Raw genomic sequence first — 23535 nt, forward strand, 5'->3', positions numbered from 1 at the left:
TGATCTGCCTGTTAGTCCAGTCATTTTAAGCCAAAATGGGGGTCAACCTTGAACAAATTGCAACAAGCAAACTCAACTGATTTTGTATCCTCAATATGTCCTCCTGAATAAGGGAAAAAAAAGTCCCAAAGAATCCCATTAGGGAAAGTTTAGAAAAAAAAACAAATATAGCCTATTCATTCTTTTTCTTATGAGAATAGGGTAAAAAGATTAACCTTTAGATATCACCATGAAAATTACTGAGTTGATTACTTACATCAAGACAAACAAAAAATGTATTCCAAGTTTTTTTTTAATTGTTTGTTAAGATGGACAAACGGTGCATAATCTAATTACGTATGTGCTAATTTGCATAAATACCACAACAGATCTAAACATTGGGTCTAGCCAGGTGAAAATGTCTTGTTGAATCTTGTTGACATATAACAGTAAAATACTTAATGTTAAGGTCTCAATGGAACCCATTTAGGCTACCCATGAGCATTAATACATAGAGGCAGGAAGAAGTACTTTAGAAACCAGCCTTTTTTAATTATTAAGAGATGGGGTTTGGGGCTGGGTCTGTGCGACTGTTTCTGGGGGACGAGTCTAAGGGAAGAACAGGAGACAAGGGTAAGAAGAATGCAGAAGACAAAAGGTAAGTAAAATAAAAAGTGAATCCCCAGAAACAGATTTCGAAACTTTCCCCTAATGGGATTCTTAGGGACTTTGTTTCCTTACTCAGGACATAATGAGGATACAAAATTATTTGAGTTTGCTTCTGTTGCAATTTGTTCAACCTTTTTTTCATAAAATGACTGGACTATGTTTGTGCTTATTTTAAAATAACTCTGATATCTCTCCCTTTCTTTTCATGTTTAATTGACCCTGTTCGAAAATATGACAAATTTAAAATATGATTCCAATCATATTCATATTCTAATAATCATCCAATTACCAACACTCTTTCTCGCCAGTATAAAAAAAAATGTGGTTTTGGTAATTTTCACAATTTCATGGCACCCCAGAATATTTTGTTGTATGAATATCTGAACATACCAAAAGAAAGAACAAACCCTGTGCTTTTAAAACAAAAACAAAAAAATAATGTTATTCTAGCTTCGTGCGTCTTTTTTTAATGAACACTTGAATGTTGGCAAGTTTCATAAAAAGCAACATGATCAAAAAGCTGAGAAAATCGCATTTTTATCAAAGACTACATCTAGATAAGATTCATAATGATGATCAAAACACAGTAGATCGAGTCCATCAACAACCTACACCCATAAAGCTTCATAGTCCTATAGTGATCGCATTATGATATCGCTTGTTTCTGCTCTTCTTTGCCTGCGTTTTGATCTCCTATCCTCACATTAGCTAGAACATTTGTATACTGTAACGTAGGCTACACACGGCAAGGTACTGTATATGCTTGTATTAGGCCTAATGTAGGCTATTGGGAGCAAACCACCCTGGTGCTAAACCTTAAAAGTTTACTTCAAATATGATGTTTTCTTATTCGGTGAAGTTCGGTATCTTGCAACCATCTCTCGTCCTCTGCTCGTCCGTTTGAAAACTGCGCGCGCCGCGCTGCCGGCGAACGTAATTTAAATAAAAAAAAATCAGCATCAGCAACTGCCAGTAGGAAATACAATTTTGGGGTGGCACCCGGGGTGGCCAATCGCATGTCAGGGGTGTCCAGTGCCACCCCTGACCCCCCTCTGGCTCCGCCACTGTCACACACACACACACACACACACACACACACACACACACACACACACACACACACACACACACACACACAAAACAAGATGTTTATCACACTGGAGAAGTCAGCACGCTCCGCCCCACTCAGAGCAACCACAGAGTGTTGTCATGACAACCTAACAATCCGGAAGAACTCCACAAGCGCGTCAGCGGTGAGCGGTTGTGTTAATAATTATATTATTATACATTCAGATCATTGTTGTGTAACAGTGTGATTATACTCTTAATACTCACAAAAGTATCATGTTGACCAACCAAATCAAACTTTTATTGTCTTTTTTATTGAGGTCTGATCAAGGGGTACGACAAACACTAGACTATGTAAAATAGCAACCTAGCAAGCAACTATAACATTTAACGTTACTTGCTGCTATAACGAATTATTGTCCCGGTAATTTACTTTTGCAGTAGTCATATACACTATTATGGAGTTGCCATGGTATATAACCTTGGTTCACCATGGTACTGTTTGATTACCGTATTTATATAACTACCATTGTTGTTTATCGTTACTTGGTAAATTACTCCTGATAATTTCCATTTCCAAGAATACCATGGTAAGTATTATTATGGTAGCTAACTTACATGGCCAAAAACATAATAATACAGTAGTGCCATGTAAAAAAAAACCGTCATGGTACTTTGTCCCCCCCGAAGATATTACTGTTACTGTTTGAATGTTTTTCTGTGTCCATTTTATATGACTGATACTTAAAAAAAATATATATATATACATGTATATATGTATATTTATGTGTAAATGTGATTCAACAATGTGTGTGTATAAATGTAACGACAAAGGGGATTTCAGTTTTTAAAAAAATGTTTTTACTCCAGAAATAGCACAACATGGCGGTGAATGTTACACCAGGTTTGGAGATCCCAGAGCCATCAGACTACAGCAGCTGTGAAGATGATGATGATGCTGTGACTTATTTCATAGATCTGCATCAACCTGATAAAAATCGGCCTGAGCCTGTGAGAATGATCGATAAGCTGTTAAATAACCTTGTTGACAGTGCATGGGAAGTTATATCAGAGCAAGAGAAGATCGACATGGATGCACAAGCAGCAAGACAAATTCCTGTGCTGGATGCTTCTAAAGAAATGAAGGTACTGTTCTACATGTACAGTACAATTATACAGCCCCATCATATTCCTTTGCACATGTGCTTTGGGTGCATTTGTCCAAAATGCTCATCTTACACTTACTTTTTCTTGGTTCTTAGCTTCCAGCCAGAACTAATTGTATTGTGTGCTCCGAGGATGGACTTTACCTGTTTCTGGGTCACGCTCATGGTCTGTCAGTCATCAGTTCATCCACTCTCACATGTGTAAGAACGTGGAAGAATGAAAGAGTGGAGCTTACCAGCATCTCTTGTGCCTCTTTGGGAAACCTCACACACCTCTTATGCACAGTGGATGACATGGGTAATTTCCTGGGAGTGGGGAATATTTTTAGACAATTTCCATTTAAACCTTTTCACTTTATATTTTCTGTATTTATTTATTTGTACATAATTATTCTCTGTCTCATAAGGTATTGCGCGGCTTTTTGTGCATCACACGGAGAATATTTATTTAATAAAAATCATCAATGAAACTGTGAGTTCATAATAGTGTTATAAGAGCTTGTTTGTATGTTTGCTGCTGGTTTTAAAATGTTATATTTGAAATGTTATATTTCTCACAGGAAGATATAAACCAAAGAAACGTCTGTGCAAAATTTGAAATCTCTATAAGAGGGGACTTTGGAGCTGCAGTCATGATGTGTAAGTCTTGTATTGAAATATATGGGTGTATAATATAAAACTGAAACCAGTGATTTATTAATGCCATTGTTATATATTGTCAATGTCATTGAAGCCAGTGGTTCTGTTTGGTTGGATGTCTATCGCTTCCCACAGGATGTGTGGCTCAAAGAGATGGAAGCAAAACAGGTAACTTATAGTCATTGGAAAATTACCCGGAAAACCATCTATTCTTGTTTACTGTATTTACATTTTAAAAACGAAACGTGTTGGTCATTTGTTGATGTCAATTCAAAATGCTCAACAAAATTTCCTTGGAGGAACAACTGTTATGCATTTATTTCAGAATAAAATATATTGTTGTTTTGTCCTATGTATAAGTTTACTTTTTTTTCTGGCATTTTTTGCAAAATTGCTCCAATGAGCTGATCATTCTGCCCCGTCTCTTCTTTAGGCTACACAATCTTCTTTGGCCACAGAAGCCAAATGGTCTCCAATAGTCTTACTCATGAAGATCAAACCTCCAGAAATCCCTGCAGGTATCCAGTTTAAAGCATTGCTGCAAATATGTTTCTTTTAGAGGTTATGTATTATGTATTTCTTTCACAAAGTCTACATGTCTTTAAGGAACCTCTCTAAAAAGTCCATCTGAGGTCCTGCAGAAGACAGAGGAAGGCACTATAATAGGCTCAGGCCAAAATCACCTCATTAGTAGTCATCAATGGGAAAACCAGGATGCGGCATTTAGGAAAATGTTCATGAAGTATCTCAGCTCCAGCTCTTTGAGACCACCACAGCAGAAAGCAGAAGGTCCCAGGTAGGCTTGATCAAAGACTTTTTGAAGTCATATTTTACTTGATTTAGGAGATATATCCTAGAGTCACCCCTAAAAAGTACTGTATTTTGACACTTTAGCCACACATATATGTATATAGCAGCTTTTATATAAAAACAAAGATACACAAACAAACACACACTTTCATCCAAAATATTTTTCTTGAGAAATTTGCTATAGGTTTATAAATTTGTTGTTCAAAAATTTTTGTATTTAAATTGTATATGAAATTAAAGTGGACTTGAATTGAGTGAAAATAATGTTTTATGTCATAAATGCATAAATGTGAGCATATTTAGCTTACAGTACATTTATGCGAAAAGTATGTATCTGCATGACCATACATGGAGCCATACATTGACCATACACTCAAACCTTCACTACAAATCTTGTTCTGGGGCAGTTGATTAAAACCAGTAGAGAGTATCGGCAATAAGTCTAAGAATATATCTCATAGTGATTTTTCACCCCATATAAAATCATTAATAAAAAAGATGTGGTAACAATTTACAAGAATGTTTCATTAGTTAACATTAGTTAACATTTACTAAGAAATAACAATACTTCTACAGCATTTATTCTCAGTTAATGATAATTTCAACATTTACTAATACATTATTAAAATCAAATGTTGTATTTGTTAGCATTGTGAACTATGGTTTATGATAAAAGATAATTATTAATAAAATGTTGTTCCAAACAATGAGCCATTTTCCATAGCATACAGTGAGAGTTACAGTGCTTAGCATAAGTGAACACATCCATGCTAAAGTTGACTAAAAAGAGGAATAAAAAAATGATCTTTTGGAAACTGATCTTAATAAAAAAAATGAGGAAAAATCCAACCTTTAAGGACGTCAATTTTCTTTGTGAATGAATAATGTATCGTAAATAAATAAATGTTCTTCCTTAAAATACAGTTATTTCATGGATACTACGCATCCTGATAAAGTTCCCTTGGCCTTTGGAATTAAAACAGCCCCACATCATCACACAGCCTTCACCATACCTAGAGATTGGCATGGGGCACTTTCATAAGATCATCGCTCAATGCAAATCATACCAGCTATTTGTCATGGTGTGTGCAGACAGAAGACGACGAGGAAGGCTGAAGGTTCAGATCCAAACTATTTTATTCACGATTAACTACAGAGATGCAAGCAGGTAGGTCACACAACAACGTTACATACTGTGTAGACTAATACACTCGTAACATAGACAAGAACGGACAAAGACTGACTGAACAGAGGGAACCAAATACAGACACTGATGAACATAAACCAGGTGACACAGATGAAGGTGATTAACAAGACACAGGTGATGAAGATGGACTAATGAAGGTTGACATGGCAATGGATGAGTGGCGGGAAAACAAAAGACATGTGACTAAGACTGAAAACAAACAGAAGATCTAAACAGAACAGAATCAAACAGACACAAACATGACACTATTTGCCTAACTGAAATAACACCATACCAATCTCTTAGGTATGGTGAAGGGTATTATGATGATGTGGGGCTATTTTAATTCCAAAGGCCTAGGGAACTTTATCAGGATGCATAGTATCCTGGATCCATGAAATAACTGGCCTTTAAAAATCAAAATCTGCCTGCCTCTATGGGAATTTAACATAGGGGTGTCCTGACTTATGCACCCTGTATTTTAAGAAAGAACATTTATTTATTTACGATACATTATTCATTCACAAAGAAAATTGGTGTCCTCAAAGGTTGGATTTTTCCTCATTTTTTTAATTAAGGCATTAAGATTAATTTCCAAAAGATGATTTTTTCCCCCCTCTTTTTAGTCAACTTTAGCATGGGTCTGTTCACTTATGCTAATCACTACCTACAACTTGCAAATCAACAAAATGTTTGTCAAAAGACAAACAAAGCTGAAGATAAATTCCTTATTGCTGCACTCATCTGTAAACAACAAATCAGCATGGAGCTCCGCACGCGAAAATAAAATTGAAATCGCAGCTACATATTAATTATTCGTTCCCACAATTTATTAATTCGTGGCCTCATTTTTATTAATTCATTCCCTTGTTTTAGTTAAATTGTGGAAATTTTTGATTAATTTATTACCTTGTTTTAGTTAAATCGTGGATATGTTTAAATAATTTATTCAGTAACACTTTAGAATACTATTCTATCATTAAATATCTACACAGGAACAAATGAGTAATATGCTATTAACATTCTAGTTATTTATTACTATTAACGAACAAGAAACTCTGATTGCCCGAATTAGTAATAGTGTTCAGTTGAGTGTGGTAGTTCACTATTAGATAATCAATAACTACTATTTTTTCATACCTTCCAGAGGATTACTAAGAACTACTATATACAGGTTCATAATTAATGTGAATAATACATAATGTATAATTAATCCTAAAGTGAAAATTGTTGTAACCCAATGACTCAATGCTAATGACTGCTAATGACTCAATTATTGCCAAATCAAGGAAGTAATTGCTAATTATTACTATTATCAGTATACTAAAGCGAAAAGCACGATAACACCCTAATACTGACTGAAGTCATTGTAAGCTTTTAATGTTTTTGTGAGGTTTTGGATAGTAATGATTCAAGTGTTACTTCATCCGTCAGAAGGAATTACTAATTATTTGGATCAGTATTCTAGAGTGAAGATCATGGTAACCCTCTAGAAATTACTCAAGTGTTATCAAATCCATCGGGAGGAATTACTATCCGAAACCTTTCAAAAACGTACAGAAACCTCAAAAGCTTACAATGTCTTTAGTCATTACTAGAGAGTTATCATGCACTTTAGAATACTGATCCAAATAATCCCTTGTTCCTAGTTCTAAAGTGTTACCATTTATTCCCTTGTTTAAAGGGACGATTAAAGTGAAACGAGGGAATAAGTTAAAAAGTCGCATATAGGAAAGGACGGTACTGACCACATGTGAAATGAGAAACATTTGGCAAACTGTGTGTTGAGTCACTTTAGAACCTCTAGAGATTATGAAAGTTGGTTATTTTTCACATTACAAAATTTGTTACAGTTTGTTCCTTTTTTTTCATTAAAGCAACTGCACTTGTCACTTCTTACTGCGTGAGGGGTTTTATTCAATGCCTGGGAAAACAAATGCTGCTAGAGGTGAGTTATGGACTCAAGAGATTATTTCACGCGCACGTTTTTCAGTAATAGATATAAGCCTTCTCTCAAAATGTGCATTTATGATATTTCTTCGGATTATCTTTGAAGATATTCCAATTTCCATGTGCCTGTGGTGGAGTGGCTGTCATAATCTTTTACAGTATCATCTGTTGAAGAGAGAGAAAGGTACTCTAGCCTCTAACTCATACATTTATAATGCATGATTTAGAAAGAAAACTCGGGATATTCATATTACATGGACACATTTGTTCATCATTGTAAATGATATTAAAATCTGTTCCTGAATCAGACAGTGAACCCAGACCGGATTTTTTGTGGCCCAATTCTCAGGAAATCCTTTGCTCTGCCGTCAGTGCCTGCACACGGTTCATTGTTCTAGGGCTTGATGGTCAGCTGGTTACTATATGGGACAGACGATTTGGTAAATTTCCTTCAGTGTCTAGTCATTTCAGATATTGTTTATGATAGCAACTATGTGGTCATCAATGATAAAATGATATAACTGCACAATACTGATATCATACTGAAATAAATAATCTTATCCCTGATTGTCTTCTGGTGGTGCAGGGTGTCCATATGCCAATATTGTGATCCCAGGAGACAGCCCCATTTTCAGGATGAATCTCCTTTTGCAGAGTCAACTACCGGTCACTCAGGGTCCAGTTTTACCCACACTCCAGTTAGTGCTCACCTGCAGAAGTGGGGAGTGCTACAGTGTGACAGCGAGCAAAGGAGGAGACACATGCACTGTTCCACTCATTGACAGGTACTAAACACCCACAGTTATTATAAAGGGTTTAGAAATACTGAACGTGGTGTATAAATAAATAAATACAATGACTATCTCCCATCAGACCCGCAGACCCAAGCAGTTCTGTCTCTGTTGCTGTACCTGTGCCCTTCCTGAAGTGTCTGGTATAGTACAACTTAGCAGCAGCATAATTCTGTGTTAAGGCTCGTTCACGCCAATGACGATACCTATAAAGTTAGCTTAAGTTATCACTCTAATTTTATGAGAATAGGGAAGTCCACACCATAATGCTATCTACACATGTTAGATTCTGGATTTAATGATTTTGGATCGCTTGTTTTAAAAATATATTTTTTTTTTTGCTCTGTAAAGTGACTATATTGTAATTCCTGAAGTTGTTTACAGGTTTTGTTGATGCAGAGAAATGGGCAAGTATCTATATGTAAATTGGAGGATGGCACGCCAATGTTCATCTTAAACCTGCCTCACACTCATGTGCTCAGCTCACTCAGAGAACCTGTGTATGTGCTCGAGCCAGTCCAACAAAATCTGTATATAACAGGTAAACAGAAAATTATTTGATTGGCACTTGCATTCCACTGCACTGCTTTTCCATTGTTTTTCTATGTAAATTGACGAACGTGTTTGACTCTGTTATTTGCGTCTTGGGTCTTTTGCAGTGTCTCACGTATGACACAGCATTGTAAAAACGCAAAGGTTACGTTTAAAAATATAAGTTTAAAAAAAACTCTCTCTTTTCTCTCTCTCTCTATAACAGCATTAGACTGCTGCTATAAATGGCTCAAGCCTCCGTTGTAGCTCTAAAATGGCGTTTTAAAATTAGCAATAAAGGCTTGCGATTAGAAGCGTTAGAAATTAGTCCTGTACAAAAGAGCGTTTTATGCTTTGAGGTCTGGTAACCATAGGATAAGTGGAATAATTGACTTCAGGCCGTTGAATTTTTGAAAAGTAGTGCACACCTGTTGTGTAACGTGTGCATTATTTTTCTAATAATTCAACGGCCCATTGTCAATTACTCCTTACTTAATGGACAGCTAGCCGTGGATTATCCATTACATAAAAAACCCCTGTGTCTCTAGACCTTGCTTTTTTTATTCCATTGCCATGCATCTCACGTTTCAACACAAAAAGTGTTTTGTATGAATGCCGTCTTATACTGTTGAAGTTGTGATGCAATGTGTCGAAGGTGTCACATATTGTTATTTATCAGTGTCAATTACAGGATTGTGTTCCTGGTGACACACCACCTAATTTGTGTTTTTTAGGGAACAGAAAAACACCCTTAGTGAAGGTGACTGAAAGGGGAGAGGATGAGAGCTCTCTCTTCATCTTCAGCTTTTCAAAATGTTCATTGATGGATCTGTACCGTGTCACAAGGCCAGATGTAACTGAAAAAGAGACCAGAGCCACACTTTCAGGTTTGGAGGAGGCCTGCAACCTTTACTTTCAGAAAAGGTTTGTGAACTGTTGTTCAGTATTACATAATTGATCTAAGAACAAATGTATGTGCACGTAACTGAAAGAAATATTCTCTTAGAACCTTTTCACCACATGAAGGTAAGAACACTCTTGTTAGTGGATGTGAGACTACACTGTAATCTGTTCATCAAATGAAAGAATTATTATACAAAATTACTACTATGCCGGTATAGTAACAGATCATGCAAATACAAGACAAGACAACAAACCAAGAGCAAGAATTATAATGATAATTATATTAGCATCTACACCAATGGCGTGCTTCACTTATGGTCATATTTGAAGGCATTTATAGGCATAGTTTAAAATAGGAATGATTTTGGCTGTCAATGTTTTTTTTAATCATTTATCAGCTAAAAAAAAGTGATTCTTCCTTTGTGTAGTTATTGTTACAGTTGTGGTATGGACTCTGCTATTCCTTTAGAGTTAAAAGTATTTTGTTTTTTTAACTCGATGTTCCTAGTTATTGTTTAAGTAATCAGTATGAATGGGCCTTAAAGTCACCATGAAATGAAAATGAACAATTATTGTTTTTTTATGGAATATTGCATTGTTTGTTATAAAACATTTATCCGTGCATATCATTTTTAAAAAATCATGTGGTCTTGTAATCTCTAATCAAATTAACTTTGGCCTCTAACCTAAAATACAGACTATACTTTATATGTGTAATGTCTTTGTGTGTGTAGAGCTGACTCTTGGAAAGAGAGGAACAGAACTTTGGCTTTCCAGTGGGAGCAGTTTCTGAAGCGTTCTATTAAATGAAACGTCACACAATAAGAAGGGAACCAGACACCACATGCTTGCTGACAGACAAAGAGTGCATTTTCTTATGTATTTATGTAAATCAGATACATGTTTATATGCGTCCATTCATTCTTCTTTGGTGATGTTGATGCCATCAGCCAGAGAACATTTTAACTTTTAAAGTCATCATTTTAGTTAATTTGACTAACTTCTGTAATGAAAGTTCATTTCAGGTCGGGGTTGTGAGGAGGGTACATGTCAGTTCTCACAAGAAGCTCTGCTACATCACGCAAATGTGTTTATATCTGCACTGTTGCCTTAATATATATGTGTTTATATATGCTTGAGTAATTTGTGCATTTGATTAAGTTTATTCTGACTTGATCCCAGCATTTTTCCTACATTTAGTTGTCTTAACAAGGTCAAGTAAACAAAATTCAGTATATTTGTTGGCTGGGCAGTGCACAGATTCAGAGTCCATAGCAAACTGACTGTTCTGCACAATCGCATGGCCTGTTATGAAGAAAATAACATCACAGCTAATGATATCTCCCACACATTATTATACTGAATGTCAACACCAATTTCCTGGTTGTATTGTTCGTATTCATTTCATATGACATGCCATAGGCACTGGTTTTCAGCTTTGCTCCACTTAAGTCTTTTCCGGCAAGCAAATCTTTTCACAATTAGTGCCATTTGTAATGAACATCAATTTAATTGAACTTGAGCCTCAATATTAATCGGTGTAGCTCGTTTTTTTCCTCAGGCTTATTAAAAACCACTAATTGAAAAAGTTATTCATGTCATTTTATTTATTCAGATTTTTTAGTCACATTTTTACTTGTTCATCTTTAATTGGACTGGCCATGGGCAGTTGAGAGGCTGTAACATGGTTTTATGAGGTTATGGAACTTAACGTGATCTGAGTCTCAACCCATAACCACATTGAGTTACATTAAATTAATGATCTGTGCAAAACACCTCAAGCCATTGATTTCCAATTAATTTTATTGTGATTTCAACTTTTAGACCACATGATAAATCACTGAATACTCAATATCAACCCTTAAAGTTATCATTTTAATTTCACTGTACACATAAAAAAGATCTCTGTTCTTTTTTCAGCTTCAGTGTGTTAAAATATCTGTAAAGCTTTATTCACAAAATGCATGAAGAGCCTTTCAAAGGACAGTGTGAAAAAGAGAACCCCCAAAAATAAAAAAGTAGATGATACAGTATCCTGTTTTTTTTTCTTCAAAGAAGACTCTTTGCTCACCAAAGATGTATTTATTTGATCATGATTACAATAAAAATAGTAATTTTGTATAATATTTTTCCAATTTAAAATAACTATTTTCTATATAAAAATATAATTGATTCCTGTGATGACAAAGCTGAATTTTCAACATCATTACTCCAGTCTTCAGTGTTACATGATTCTTCAGAAATCAGTCTTATATGCTGATTTGCTGCTCAAGAAACATTTCTTATTATTATCAATGTTGAAAAAAAGTTAAAAAAGAAAAAAAAGTCTGTAGAAACCCTGATACCCCTTTTCATGACTCTTTAATAAATATAAACTTTAAAAGAACAAGCATTTATTCGAAATATAATTTTTTTGCAACAATGTAAAAGTCTTTGTCACTTTAACCTTATTAACCAGTATTAATGTACTAATTACAGTAAGTAACATATTTTTAAAATCATTTGTAAGCCATAACGGCTTTAATGGTAATTAAATGCAAATCTATTGTACATATAGATAGACAACAGTGTTTTGGCCTTTAATCTCTACAGGTGGAATAATTTGCAAAAGCCACACAATTCTTTGGCCCATCATCTCCAATCCTGTGCACATACTCTCCATCCCATTCTAGCTTTTCTCTAGAAGTCTGATGAACTGTCAGTCTCTTTAAAGTGAGAGAGGAGGTGGAAGTTCTGATGGAAGTCATCAAAGAGTTATTAGTGTTCTCCAGCTCAAAAGCAACAACGTTATGTTCACGCTGTCGATGCCTCATGCCTCTACACAGTGGAATGGTGAAGAGACCGTAGATGAGGGGGTCCAAACAAGCATTTAATAGGCCAAAGATAAAAAGGATGTGCGAGAGGGACTGGGACACTGTTTCCTCCAGGCCAGCGGGACAGAACCAGTACCATAGGCCAAGCATGTAGTAGGGTGTCCAACACACCATGAATGACAGGACGATGACCACAGTCATCTTCAGTGTGCGCATGCGTGCCTTAGGGATGTTGTTTTTTGACCTGCGCAGCTGCACTTTGTTGGACAGCACTGGATGTGACATAGATCACAACAAAAGCAAGACGTTAGCTTGACAGTTAAAGCAAAGACACCTCAGGGTAATAATGTCACATGCAAACTCTACTGTTGATTCAATAATGGATCTTCCTTTTTAAAAAAAACTTACAGCTGTCTTCAGTCATTTTCTTGGATATCTCAAACAGTATCCTGGTATAGCATGAGATCATGATGAAGAGTGGGAAGAGGAAGAGGAAGCTGAAGGTAAGCATGTTGTAAAGAGTCTCCTGCCAGCGTGAGCTAAAGCTGCCGTAAGTCGTACACTGGATAAACCGCTTGGGGGAATTAATCACCACAACATGGAAAACAAACACCTGAACAGAGAAGATATCACAGGCATAGGTATTACAGATATTCTGTTGCAAGGTTACATTTTGTTTTGAAATATGAGAATAGTTATATATATACCATGTAATAATTTGGTATTGGTAAGATTTTCTTTAATGTTTTTGAAATAAGCCTCTTGTTTCTATTTGAAATAACTCTTTTGTAATTTAATATATTTTAAAATGTATTTTATTCCTTTGATGGAAAAGCTGAATTTTCAACATCTTTACTCGAGTCTTCAGTGTCACTTGATCCTTCAGAAATCATTCTAATATGCGCTGCTTAATATTTTTTTGTGGAACCCACAATACTTTTTTCAGGATCCTTTGATAAATAAAAAAGTTAACAGAAAGAACAGCATCAATTTGATATAAATATTTTGTAACATTATACATTTTATTACTGTCATTTTTGATCAATTTAATGCATTCTTGCTGAATAAAAGTTAAATTAGGCTATTTACAGAAAAAATTTAGATCCCTTTTGAATGGTAGTACTGTATATATATAAATTTTAATTATTTTATATATAAATATAAAAAAAGAGGGGAAAAAATAATCTTGCTTCTTACCTTGTCTCAAAATTTCTCTCCCCCGTACACGTCACTTACCTGTGGTATGGATAACACGACACTCGTGATCCACGCTACACTCAGCATAATTTTATTTCTCCTCTTCGCTTTGTTGATAGACAGAGGTTTGAGAATGGCAGCCTGTCGGTCCAGACTAATCACCACGGTCACGAAAGCGCACGAGTACATGGCCACGAGTTTGAGGAACATCAGCGTGCGGCACGCGAGATCCCCCGCGAGCCACTGCACCGTTATATTCCACACCGCGTCCAGCGGCATGACGATGAGCGTCACCAGTAAATCAGCCACAGCCAGATTGGTGATGATCAACCGAACGTGGGAGCGTTTTCTGTGGTTGTGGTTGGCTAAATAAAGCACGGCGAGATTGCAGCAGGCGGATAGCGCGCACAGGATGAGCGTGAGCGTCACTCGGACCTGAGCCGCGGTGGTGAAGCGCGGAAGATGAGGAGGATGAGGAAGATCTTCTGTAAAGTTTTTGGCATCATACTTACAGATGGAGTTCTTCTGACAAAGATCCTCGATGTGATGAGTTGAGTTCATGCTCATTTGAGCTTTAATGGCCAGATCAGTATCAGATCAGTAAAGCAATACAAGGGGGTTGTTCAGACCCAGTAAACATGTGGAAGCTGGAAAAGAATCCCAAGAGGTGTCATTCCAGAAACTGTAGGCTATAGGCTACTTACTTTAAATGACAGTCCATAAAATCTATTTATTTTTCTAAACTTTTCAATTAGGCTACAAGAAACGTAAACAAATAATTAGCCTAGGCCTACCTTAATGTTCCTCCCTTGTTTAGATGGTCATGGCTTGTTGGTGACCTCAGAGTTCTGTGGTCATCTAGATGGGCTGACCATCAGTTGTAAGAGAAGTGTCCAAATGAATCGCAGCATCACCGGGGGCGTGGTTACTTAAGATATTTAGGTTATGCATTGACGTCACTTTCCCTCCGGAAAACGCCCCCCTATCCGGACGGAGTGGCAATAGAGCCTGTTGCATGACTGGATTTAATAGGGGAAACCGCGAAAACGCGAGTAGCCTACGGCAAACGATTTTCAGTTTAAACTAAAGGTTGGACTCGATATAGTGTTCCTTACAACTTACCAAAGATCCAGTGATCCATGGATATTGCAATGCAAAATTAAACTTGCCTGAACGCTTTATATTTATAGTTAGGTCTAAATCTGGGCGATCACTCATATAAATGTTATATATATCATCCAGCCCTAAAACTTGTTTAGTTTTTTGTCAGTTTAAAAACATACGATTATGCTTAATAAGCAGACAACGCACGTGGTCATGCAAATGCGGAAACCCTTACTTTATATGTTGAAAAGATTGAATTTAGGCGTTTATTCACATCAGCTCACACATCAGTTGTGGTAAACAGAAGCTCAAGCATGTTCGCCTGATGTGCGAGAACCAATGAGGTTCATTCTCGTGTGTTGCGCAGCAAGTTTGAGCTTCAGCTAGAGGTTTGTTCTCACGCATAAAGCAGATTCGGTTGAGCTTCTTTTTATGTTCGCTGATCAATGTTTATATGTTTATATAAAACGATTGTGTCTCTTCAGAAAATTTGGACTAAACCGCTCTATTCATATGGATTCGTTGTACGATCTCTTTATGAGATTTTTTAAGCATCAAAGTGGTAGTTGCGTAGCTGCCAACGGAGGGACAGAACAGAAATCTCTCGGATATCATCAAAAAGATCTTCAGTTGTGTTTAGAATATTAACTAAAGTCTTAGGGTTCGGAGCGACATGAGGGTGAGTAATTTTCATATACTACTGTATATCCCTTAGTTTGCTAATGCATTTTAAAGAGGGGATTGAGATAAGATAAAAGGGTGTAATTTAAACTGTGCAAAAAAAGAGCTGTTTTGGTGATACTTCTAAAAAACGTGGAGGTTAATTTTAGTCACTTGTATCATAAAGTCTTTCTGTGTGTGTGTATGATTTTGTTTTTTGTTTGCGGTGTGCTTAGTAATATGCTCAGAGGCAATAGAGAGACACATGTGATGTGAAAGAGTGTTGTCAGGAAGGTCAATGTGTCCCACAGCCGGAAAAACGCTGAGCTCAGAAGTGCTAGTGATTCCACTGAAAGCCTTGCAGCCTTAAAACGGTTTCAGTTTCAGGGACGAGAACATTGAGCATCTTTAGGAAATCCTTTGTTTTTATCCAAATGTTCCAACACTGGTTTTGTAATGTCTGATTTTGTCATCTCCCTTAAATTATTTACTTTAAATATGTAATGAATTTAAAAAAGTTTAAAGTTTGTTTAAAAAGACCTCCATTAACAAATTTCCTTTTCATACATTAACAACAAGGTCGGAAGTATTCATGAATGTTAATTTAGAAATATTTACTAAAAATTTAACTTTTTGAACCTATTTCCCAACACATTGTAAAAAAATCTAATTACCTGCAACAACCTGAAAATATGAATACTTGGCTATGAATATGTTAGCCTGAAGGTTATGAATAAGCTGGTGTGTTCCAAAACAATGACAAAATTCGCATTTAGGAGAAATAAACATTCAAAACATACAGTCTCCCACTTCCACTAAAATGAATCACAGATTTTTGTCGATCAAATGCTCTAGCATTTAAAGTGTACCCTATGCTATAAATACCGTTGACACGTCACAGAGAAATATGGGTTGGAGATGTGTGTTTGGTTGCTCAAACGCTCAAGTCTTATTCAGTTTTCCAACTGTACGTTGATTAAGAATGAAATGGCTAGAATTTATTCCCACCTCTACTATTGAAACCAACCTATCATCAGTGCTCGGATTCGCTTCCATGGTGCTATCAAGTACGACTTGCAGTCTGTGAGGTAAACTAAACGCTATTGGCTATTTGAAAAGGGGGAGGAACCATTCAATATGTCCCACCTTAGCTTCCTGTTTCAGTGGAAATTGTCAACGCATCATACATAGCTGCACGTTCCAAGGCACTTCATTATGGCCCTTTAAAATTATGAAATAATAGATATTTGTTAAATTAACGTTTTATTTGATTTTGAATGATTTCTGTTAACAACTCACTGCTCTGAGGCTTTATGATCCATAGTGCAGCATTTAGGACAATCCAAAGGAGAAGTCAAAAACAGGCAAATGGTCAAATACACTCAAGTCAAACCACTCAAGCATGCTCGTTTTAAACGTATTACATGAGAAATATTGATATTGAATGCAGATGCTCAGAAATGCAATGGTAACACCAACGAGACTACACAACAAGAGCAGACAGGACACAGATTAAATAGGCAAACACCAACAGGCTAATGAACCACAGGTGAAAACAATTAGGTATGATTAGTCTAGGAAGAGAGTAATGGGAAGTGTAGTCTAGAATGACAATGAACTCTGGTGGACGTCCAGGGCACTCCAGCTGGTGATCATGACAATTTCTCTCATAACACCTTTCACAATTTACAATCTATTTGAAACCTAACATATATTCAGAGTCATGTGGCAAACCTAAAAGAAGATAGATTCTGCACATGCATTTAAAAGCAAAGACTATTTTTTCATTTATTAAACTAACATTCAATGAACACCTGTTGCAGTAATTATACATAGGTTACGGAATTGATGATTTCATAGAAGTAGTCTATATAAGACTGAAGTGTACAATGTACAAAATAAATGTGATAATATTTGCATAATCATCGATTTAAGGTCAATATATTTTACACAATACCTTAAAAACCTGAGAATTCATAATTCCTTATTTGTATGTATATGTACACCTGGTTGGTTCTATTTCCAATTACACAACTTTTTAAAACTTTTTATAGAATGTGTTGCTTAGTTCCTATGGATTATATGCTGTTACTGTCTGTAAACATAGTGTTGATGTGTGCTATGAACAAGGAGACTTTTCAGTGAAGTTTTCTGCAGTTTGCATCATTACGCCAGTAGGTGCTATATTGCGACTGTCTTTATGAGTGAGTCATTGAATGATTCATTCAACCAATGTATGTTCAACGAACAAGAGACTGCTCTTAAAGGGATAGCCCACCCAACAATGAAAATTCTGTTATTCTGTTGCAGTGGCGGATGCAGAACGTGACAGATGGGTGGGCCTGGATTAAGTCGAGGTGGGCCTGAATCTAGGGTTTAGTATGCTATATTTATGGAGATGAGAAATAAAAACCGCACTGTACAGCTATGGTCAGCTGTTCGGCCGAGCTTTCGAAGTTGTTAATACGGAAAGACCGATGCTGACCGGTTGGTTTTTGTCAAATGACCTTGCGGCACTCTCTGAAAAGTTGAGATGTTTTTCTTCTCGCCGCGGCACATAGGCGCGCCTGGAAAAACGAGCGCGCTGCAGCCTGCACCACATGCGTATGGCAAGCAGTGTTGCCAGATTGGAAATGTCCAATTATCGTACCAGAAGTTCAAAATGATCGTATTTAGAAGAACATTATCGTAAACGACGTAAACGTGCAGAATACAGCTATTTATCCCAACATGTAGGATGGATTAGATGGAGTAGTGTTGACGTGTGGGCCGGGCGACACGTGGTGCCTGTGTGTGTGTGTGTACGTGCTTGCGTGCAGGAAGGTGAGCCTGCAAAATGATTCTGGGTCAGAGAGAGAAGCGGTAGGATGTGTGTTTGGACGAACGACTGAAAACTCTGAAATTATCGTACATTATGGGATTTTTTTCATTATTGATCATACATTGCAGAGAGGTCAAAATTATCGTACAAATACAATAATGATCGTACATCTGGCAACACTGATGGCAAGCTAAAGTATTCATAAAGCATGCGGGACGCGCGATTTGCCATAAAAGCAATTTTGTGAATTGCTAAAAGAAATTTGTGGTTTTTGCATTAAAAAAATAAAATAAAATAATGTATGCAAATTTATTGTAAAGTGTTACCGGAATTACAACTGGAGAATTTGCGAGATGTGTCTCGAACGAAGAGATTAAGGGACCGTCCGAGGTGCTGAAATAAAAAACAGTGAACTTGAAACCGAGAGTTGTTTTTCTTTTCTTGTTACAAAAACACTTCAGAGGCATAAAACACCTGCAGACAGAAACAATATCATTTAAAAAGCAGATCACACGTCGAGGACGCACGTTTTGATGCAAAAAACGTGCGTTTCTGACGCGCTTTTTCCGTGACCACAAAGCACACGTTAAGAACGCGCGCTTTTATGACAAATCGCGAGTCCCTTGGCAGTCGAAACGCATGCGTTTGACGAGTCAATCAGATGCCTGACCACCTCTTTCACGACCGCGTCGCTTCCAGTATGAGCGCGTAGGCTACATCTGAAATAACAAACTTGAGCGCGCAAAAGACGCGATATGTGAACGGGTCCGTCTTTGTCTTTCCAAGACACGGTGTTCATGTGAACAATGAGCCTCGTCCCCTCTCCTTGCAAAGGTGTCAAAGTCTGGACCAAAAATGTACAGTGACATGACATAACTGCCAGATTCAAACTGTGCGTTCGTGCGTTGGCTGGCGCTGAGCCAGAGATGGACGCGCTCAGGCTTGTCATATATCATATAAAGTGTTCGGCGGGCCGTATATGGCCAAACTTAATTAATTAATATTAATATTATTATTCAAATTAAAAATTTAAATTTCGTTTTTATTAATCTGATAGGGTGGGCCACCTGTCAATCTGGGTGGGCACGTGCCCATAAATCCGCGCCTGTTCTGTTGACAACCAGTTCCTTATTGATTCTGTTCACTCGTGCGTTGTTAGACGCATTGGGAAAATTCCTTTTTCTCCAATTTACTGAAGCTTATAGAATCAAGCAGTGTAAGCAACTCCGTGCCGCGGAGTTGAAAGAACCAATGGCTAAGCAGTGTAGCTGCACTAGCCTATGGTGTGAAAGCCCACCAGAGCCCACCAAGATGGGCGGGGCTACCACTCTATATATAGGAACTCAGATTAATGCTCCTTCAGCGACGAACAAGAAGCTTTTTCGCCGTCAAAGAACCTCGTAGCAGATCAACCTGACTGATCGACGCTCTGCAAGCAAGCGGATTGACGTGCTGCATGCAAGCTGATTCAGCGATCTCCCTTGCGGCTATCCGGCATTTCTAAAAGAGCAAATTCTGAGCAAATTTCACGTGGTGTTGTTTCAAATGCCGCGCCACCAGTGTGGCATGTGCAGGGCACCCCTTCAGCACTCTTCAGCTCTCGCTGGTCGAGCCTACACTTCAGCTGTACAGACGGGATGGTCTCTGTCCTTTACAATATGGTGGTCCTACAGGTCTTTCAGGCCTAACTCTCCTGTTCCATGGTCGAGTCCGGCCACGACACTGCCGTGTTTAAGGAGCTGCACAACACGGCAGAGCTATGGCCAGCTTAGTGATGTTGGACCGCCACTTATGGCTCAACCTAACGGAGATCAAGGACGCAGAACTGCCTTCCTTGACTTCCAGTCTCCCCCACCAGCCTCTTCGGCACCGCGGTGGGTGGAAGGTTTCGCCAAACTCTTCACAGCTGCACAGAGGTCATCGCAGTCGATGCACCACTCCCTGCCCAAGCGCTCCAGTTTTACAGCTGCTTCCAGTCGCCAAAAGAGTATGACGACTCAGAAACCTGTGAAGCCTAAGCCAGAGCCTGAGCCTCGACAGTGCTACCGCTCCGCCAAACGCTAGCCCTTTCCGAAGCACCAAGGTCCCCGGCCTAAGATAACGCTGGATCCTGCGCCTCGGAAGCTGTCCTGATCAGACGCAGTACGTGCATCCCAGTTGACAGCCGGCTGTTGTTCTCTCTGTGTTCAAGTGCAGTTTTTTTGCCCAGACGCAGGCGACGTGAGGCGTCAGCACAGTCGGCTTTCATCAGTGCTAGTTCTTTGGCGTCGGTTTGGTGTGTCCCTATACCTTTAGAGTCTGTTGTGGCAAAAATCCTGTTAAACATCATCACTGCGTAAGAGACACTCAGAGTCAAATTAATAAAAGGAGAAGTATTTATTCTTGCAAGAATAGGTTCAGTCTAGTACACAGAAGTTACGCTGTGCAAGAGAGTGACACACAACAGGAAGATTTGAGACAGCCTTTATACTCTTTTCAAGGTTCCTCCTCACCCGCTGTACCTTTCACCCACTCAGATAAGGTCCTTACTGCTGTTCAGTTTCTACTTAAAGACACAAACTCGTACTGAAATAAACTGGCCAAATCTGACCGTCCCTAAGGTCAGAGGTCCTGTCCCATATGTTCTTGAAACGTCACGCACAAGCACGTACACACATATATTTTTACACATTGAATAGGTTCTCTCTCCTATGATACCTGCTAGGGATCAATGACTATTAAAATTTCTACAACAAGTCACAGAGATGTTGATTTGCGGCTGTGGACTCATTTGGAACTTTTTTCGATTGACAGAGAAAAATAGACATCAATTTGTGTAAAATGTAAGCTACTTAATATTTATGTCTTGTTATTAACCTGTTAAAACAATATTACATGTTGATCAGATCAAATATCTGTACACCTGTGATTTGTCAATTACTTCCTCGATGTCCAGTCTCCCCCACCGGCCTCTTCGGCACCGCGGTGGGTGGAAGGTTTCTCCAAACTCTTCACCGCTGCACAGAAGTCATCGCAGTCGATGCGCCACTCCCTGCCCAAGCGCTCCAGTTCTACAGCTGCTTCCAGTCGCCAAAAGAGTATGTCGACTCAGAAACCTGTGAAGCCTAAGCCAGAGCCTGAGCCTCTACGTGCTTTACAATTACAATTAGAGAGATCTCTAAATCAATTCTTATTAAAAATTACAATTAGAGAGCTCTCTAATTAAGTTTTACTTGTAATATAAACAATTAGAGAGAGACATAATTTTTATTAGTAAAAATTGAATTACAGAGCTCTCTAATTGAAATTGTTATTAGTAAAAACTCCAATTGTAGAGCTCTGTAATTAAAATGAATGACTGCATCCTTGAATGTCAGATATATTTCAGTTGGTCTCTCTCTCTCTCTCTCTCTCCCTCCTCCCTTCTGCGAGCATGAGAAGTGAGAAGCAAGTCAATGTACACATTAGAAATAACTTTTTTTTAAACTTGCCAGTACAATGATAATTAGACTTCCTTCTTACAATGTATTAACTATATAAATGTTCAAATAAATGTTTATAGTGTCCAGATTGTATGTGAGTCTAAAGCGAGACTGTGTTATACTGATATACTGATAAAAGCTCCAAAAGTGAAACTGATCAAATATTATGATCCATATAATCTAAAATCTGTGAAAGCTTACAGCTTTGAAAGCTAAGTGAACATAACTAAAAGAGCAGTACAATATGAATGAACTAGAATATCTTACAATGTCACATTTATAGAAATTGTTCAAAGATCAATTATATGATTCTCCTGTTGTCAACTTTGTGATGTTTGCTTTCGTTCACGGAATGCAGTGCACTACACCACTGGACCACTAGATGTCCCCCTGCACTGTAGATCCCATAGGTGAACGTGATTTCGAAAAGTAGGCTACAGCATGTTCCTGGATAAAACATCTTTGTTGATTCTGGAACAACATTCCAATCAACCAATCAGATTTGAGGGGGAAAAAATGTCAGTTTATGTCAATTTTAGGCTTACAAGCCTTGGTTAGGTGCTTCTGCATCAGTGTTATTCAGTTATTCATTTTTATAATGTATGGGTAGGGTTAGGTTTAGGGGTAGGGATAGCCATTAGCATGTCTTACTTGCCAAAATCACGGAGACCATTCTCCATACAAAGAGCATTTATCCATACTTCGCTAAGCTCAGTAATAACATGAAGTGTACCAAGTGTACCTTTTATTGCCCTTTAATAGGCACATCATGACAATTTACAGTTTACGGTTTATATGCCATCAAATATAGCCTATTCATTGAATATCTTTTAAAATGAACATGCAAACTTGCACAAAAGCAGTAGTGTTTAGAGTGTGTCAGTCTTTATTTTTTGAATGTAGTCACAGTCAAGACCACAGGGTTCGATGGGAGAGACAAGACCAAGACCAGTGTATGGCCATTACATCAATACTTTACAATGATCAATAACAGAGTTATAGTTTCTTACTAAAGAAACAGTATGTCATAACATTTTTTTTTGTGTGTGGGATAGTTGTTCCATGCTTAAATTTTGTGAATTGAAAATTAGTTGTTGTTTAAAAGGTAATTTTTGGAGACCCATAAGTACACCTCTTTGGAGTGCCCTTAGGTCTCTTTGTGTACAAAACAACCTGTCTGTTTTATTGACATTCAGTGTCAGACTGTTCTTGCTGCAACACTTTCATATCCACTGCCTGATGCCTTTTGACATCATTGTGATGAATCAGCCCACTACAACAAATTAATTATGGATTACATCTTATCAACTGATGAAGATTAGGTTTTGGTATTATTTAAAACCGAGAAATCAAGCAAGAAAATAAAGCATATAGTTTAAATCAGTATATGGCCAAGATCGAACTTTTACAAAACTGAACTGTAACCAAACACCATATACAACTGGTGCTTTTACGTAGGCCTACTAGCCGAATTGTTTAATCTAATTGTGAAAGACAAGAAGATGATGGGATGATGCAAGTGCTGGAAAAAGAGTGGGGTCTATGATACTATAATTTAGTACAGCGCTGTTTGGCTCAAAATGAATCACTGTAAGAGCCCAGAAGAGCCATAGACAGATGGGAAAACACAAGGACTGGTGAGTCTTGCTCTGTAGGATGGATAAAAAAAAAGAAAAAACAACCAGTCAATACTGTGTGTGTGTGTGTGCGTGTGTGTGTGCGTGTGCGTGTGTGTGTGTGTGTGTGTGTGTGTGTGCGCGTGTAAATCAACCCTGCCTCCAAAGACA

The 23535-nt window shown here is 37.7% G+C and overlaps 2 protein-coding genes across 3 annotated transcripts; one reads left to right on the top strand and one right to left on the bottom strand.

Annotated features, from left to right (window-relative positions):
- The first annotated feature begins 1780 nt into the window (after positions 1-1780).
- Positions 1781-11723, top strand: wdr93 (WD repeat domain 93). 2 transcript variants are annotated; one of them, XM_077229466.1, is made up of 16 exons: positions 1781-1901; positions 2587-2862; positions 2979-3180; positions 3290-3354; positions 3443-3521; positions 3616-3689; positions 3955-4039; positions 4128-4317; positions 7395-7465; positions 7574-7651; positions 7776-7907; positions 8054-8252; positions 8341-8401; positions 8643-8799; positions 9524-9713; positions 10427-11723. In XM_077229466.1, the coding sequence occupies exons 2-16, from the start codon at positions 2599-2601 to the stop codon at positions 10500-10502; spliced, it is 1923 nt and encodes a 640-aa protein (XP_077085581.1). In that variant the 5' UTR covers positions 1781-1901; positions 2587-2598; the 3' UTR covers positions 10503-11723. The 2 variants fall into 2 exon arrangements, with proteins under 2 accessions (XP_077085581.1, XP_077085582.1); XM_077229467.1 differs by having other exon boundaries at positions 2693-2862.
- Positions 11724-12233: 510 nt separating this feature from the next.
- gnrhr2 (gonadotropin releasing hormone receptor 2) lies at positions 12234-14619 on the bottom strand. The gene is made up of 4 exons (XM_077229468.1): positions 14497-14619; positions 13742-14349; positions 12914-13118; positions 12234-12777 (listed from the first exon to the last, which is right to left on the bottom strand). Exons 2-4 carry the CDS (start codon positions 14267-14269, stop codon positions 12272-12274), a joined length of 1239 nt encoding a protein of 412 aa, XP_077085583.1. The 5' UTR covers positions 14270-14349; positions 14497-14619; the 3' UTR covers positions 12234-12271.
- Positions 14620-23535: the final 8916 nt, after the last annotated feature.

This window comes from Siphateles boraxobius, unplaced genomic scaffold, assembly GCF_051911475.1.
Source record: "Siphateles boraxobius isolate OS27281-9 unplaced genomic scaffold, OSU_SipBor_1 130, whole genome shotgun sequence".
Lineage (NCBI taxonomy): Eukaryota > Metazoa > Chordata > Actinopteri > Cypriniformes > Leuciscidae > Siphateles > Siphateles boraxobius.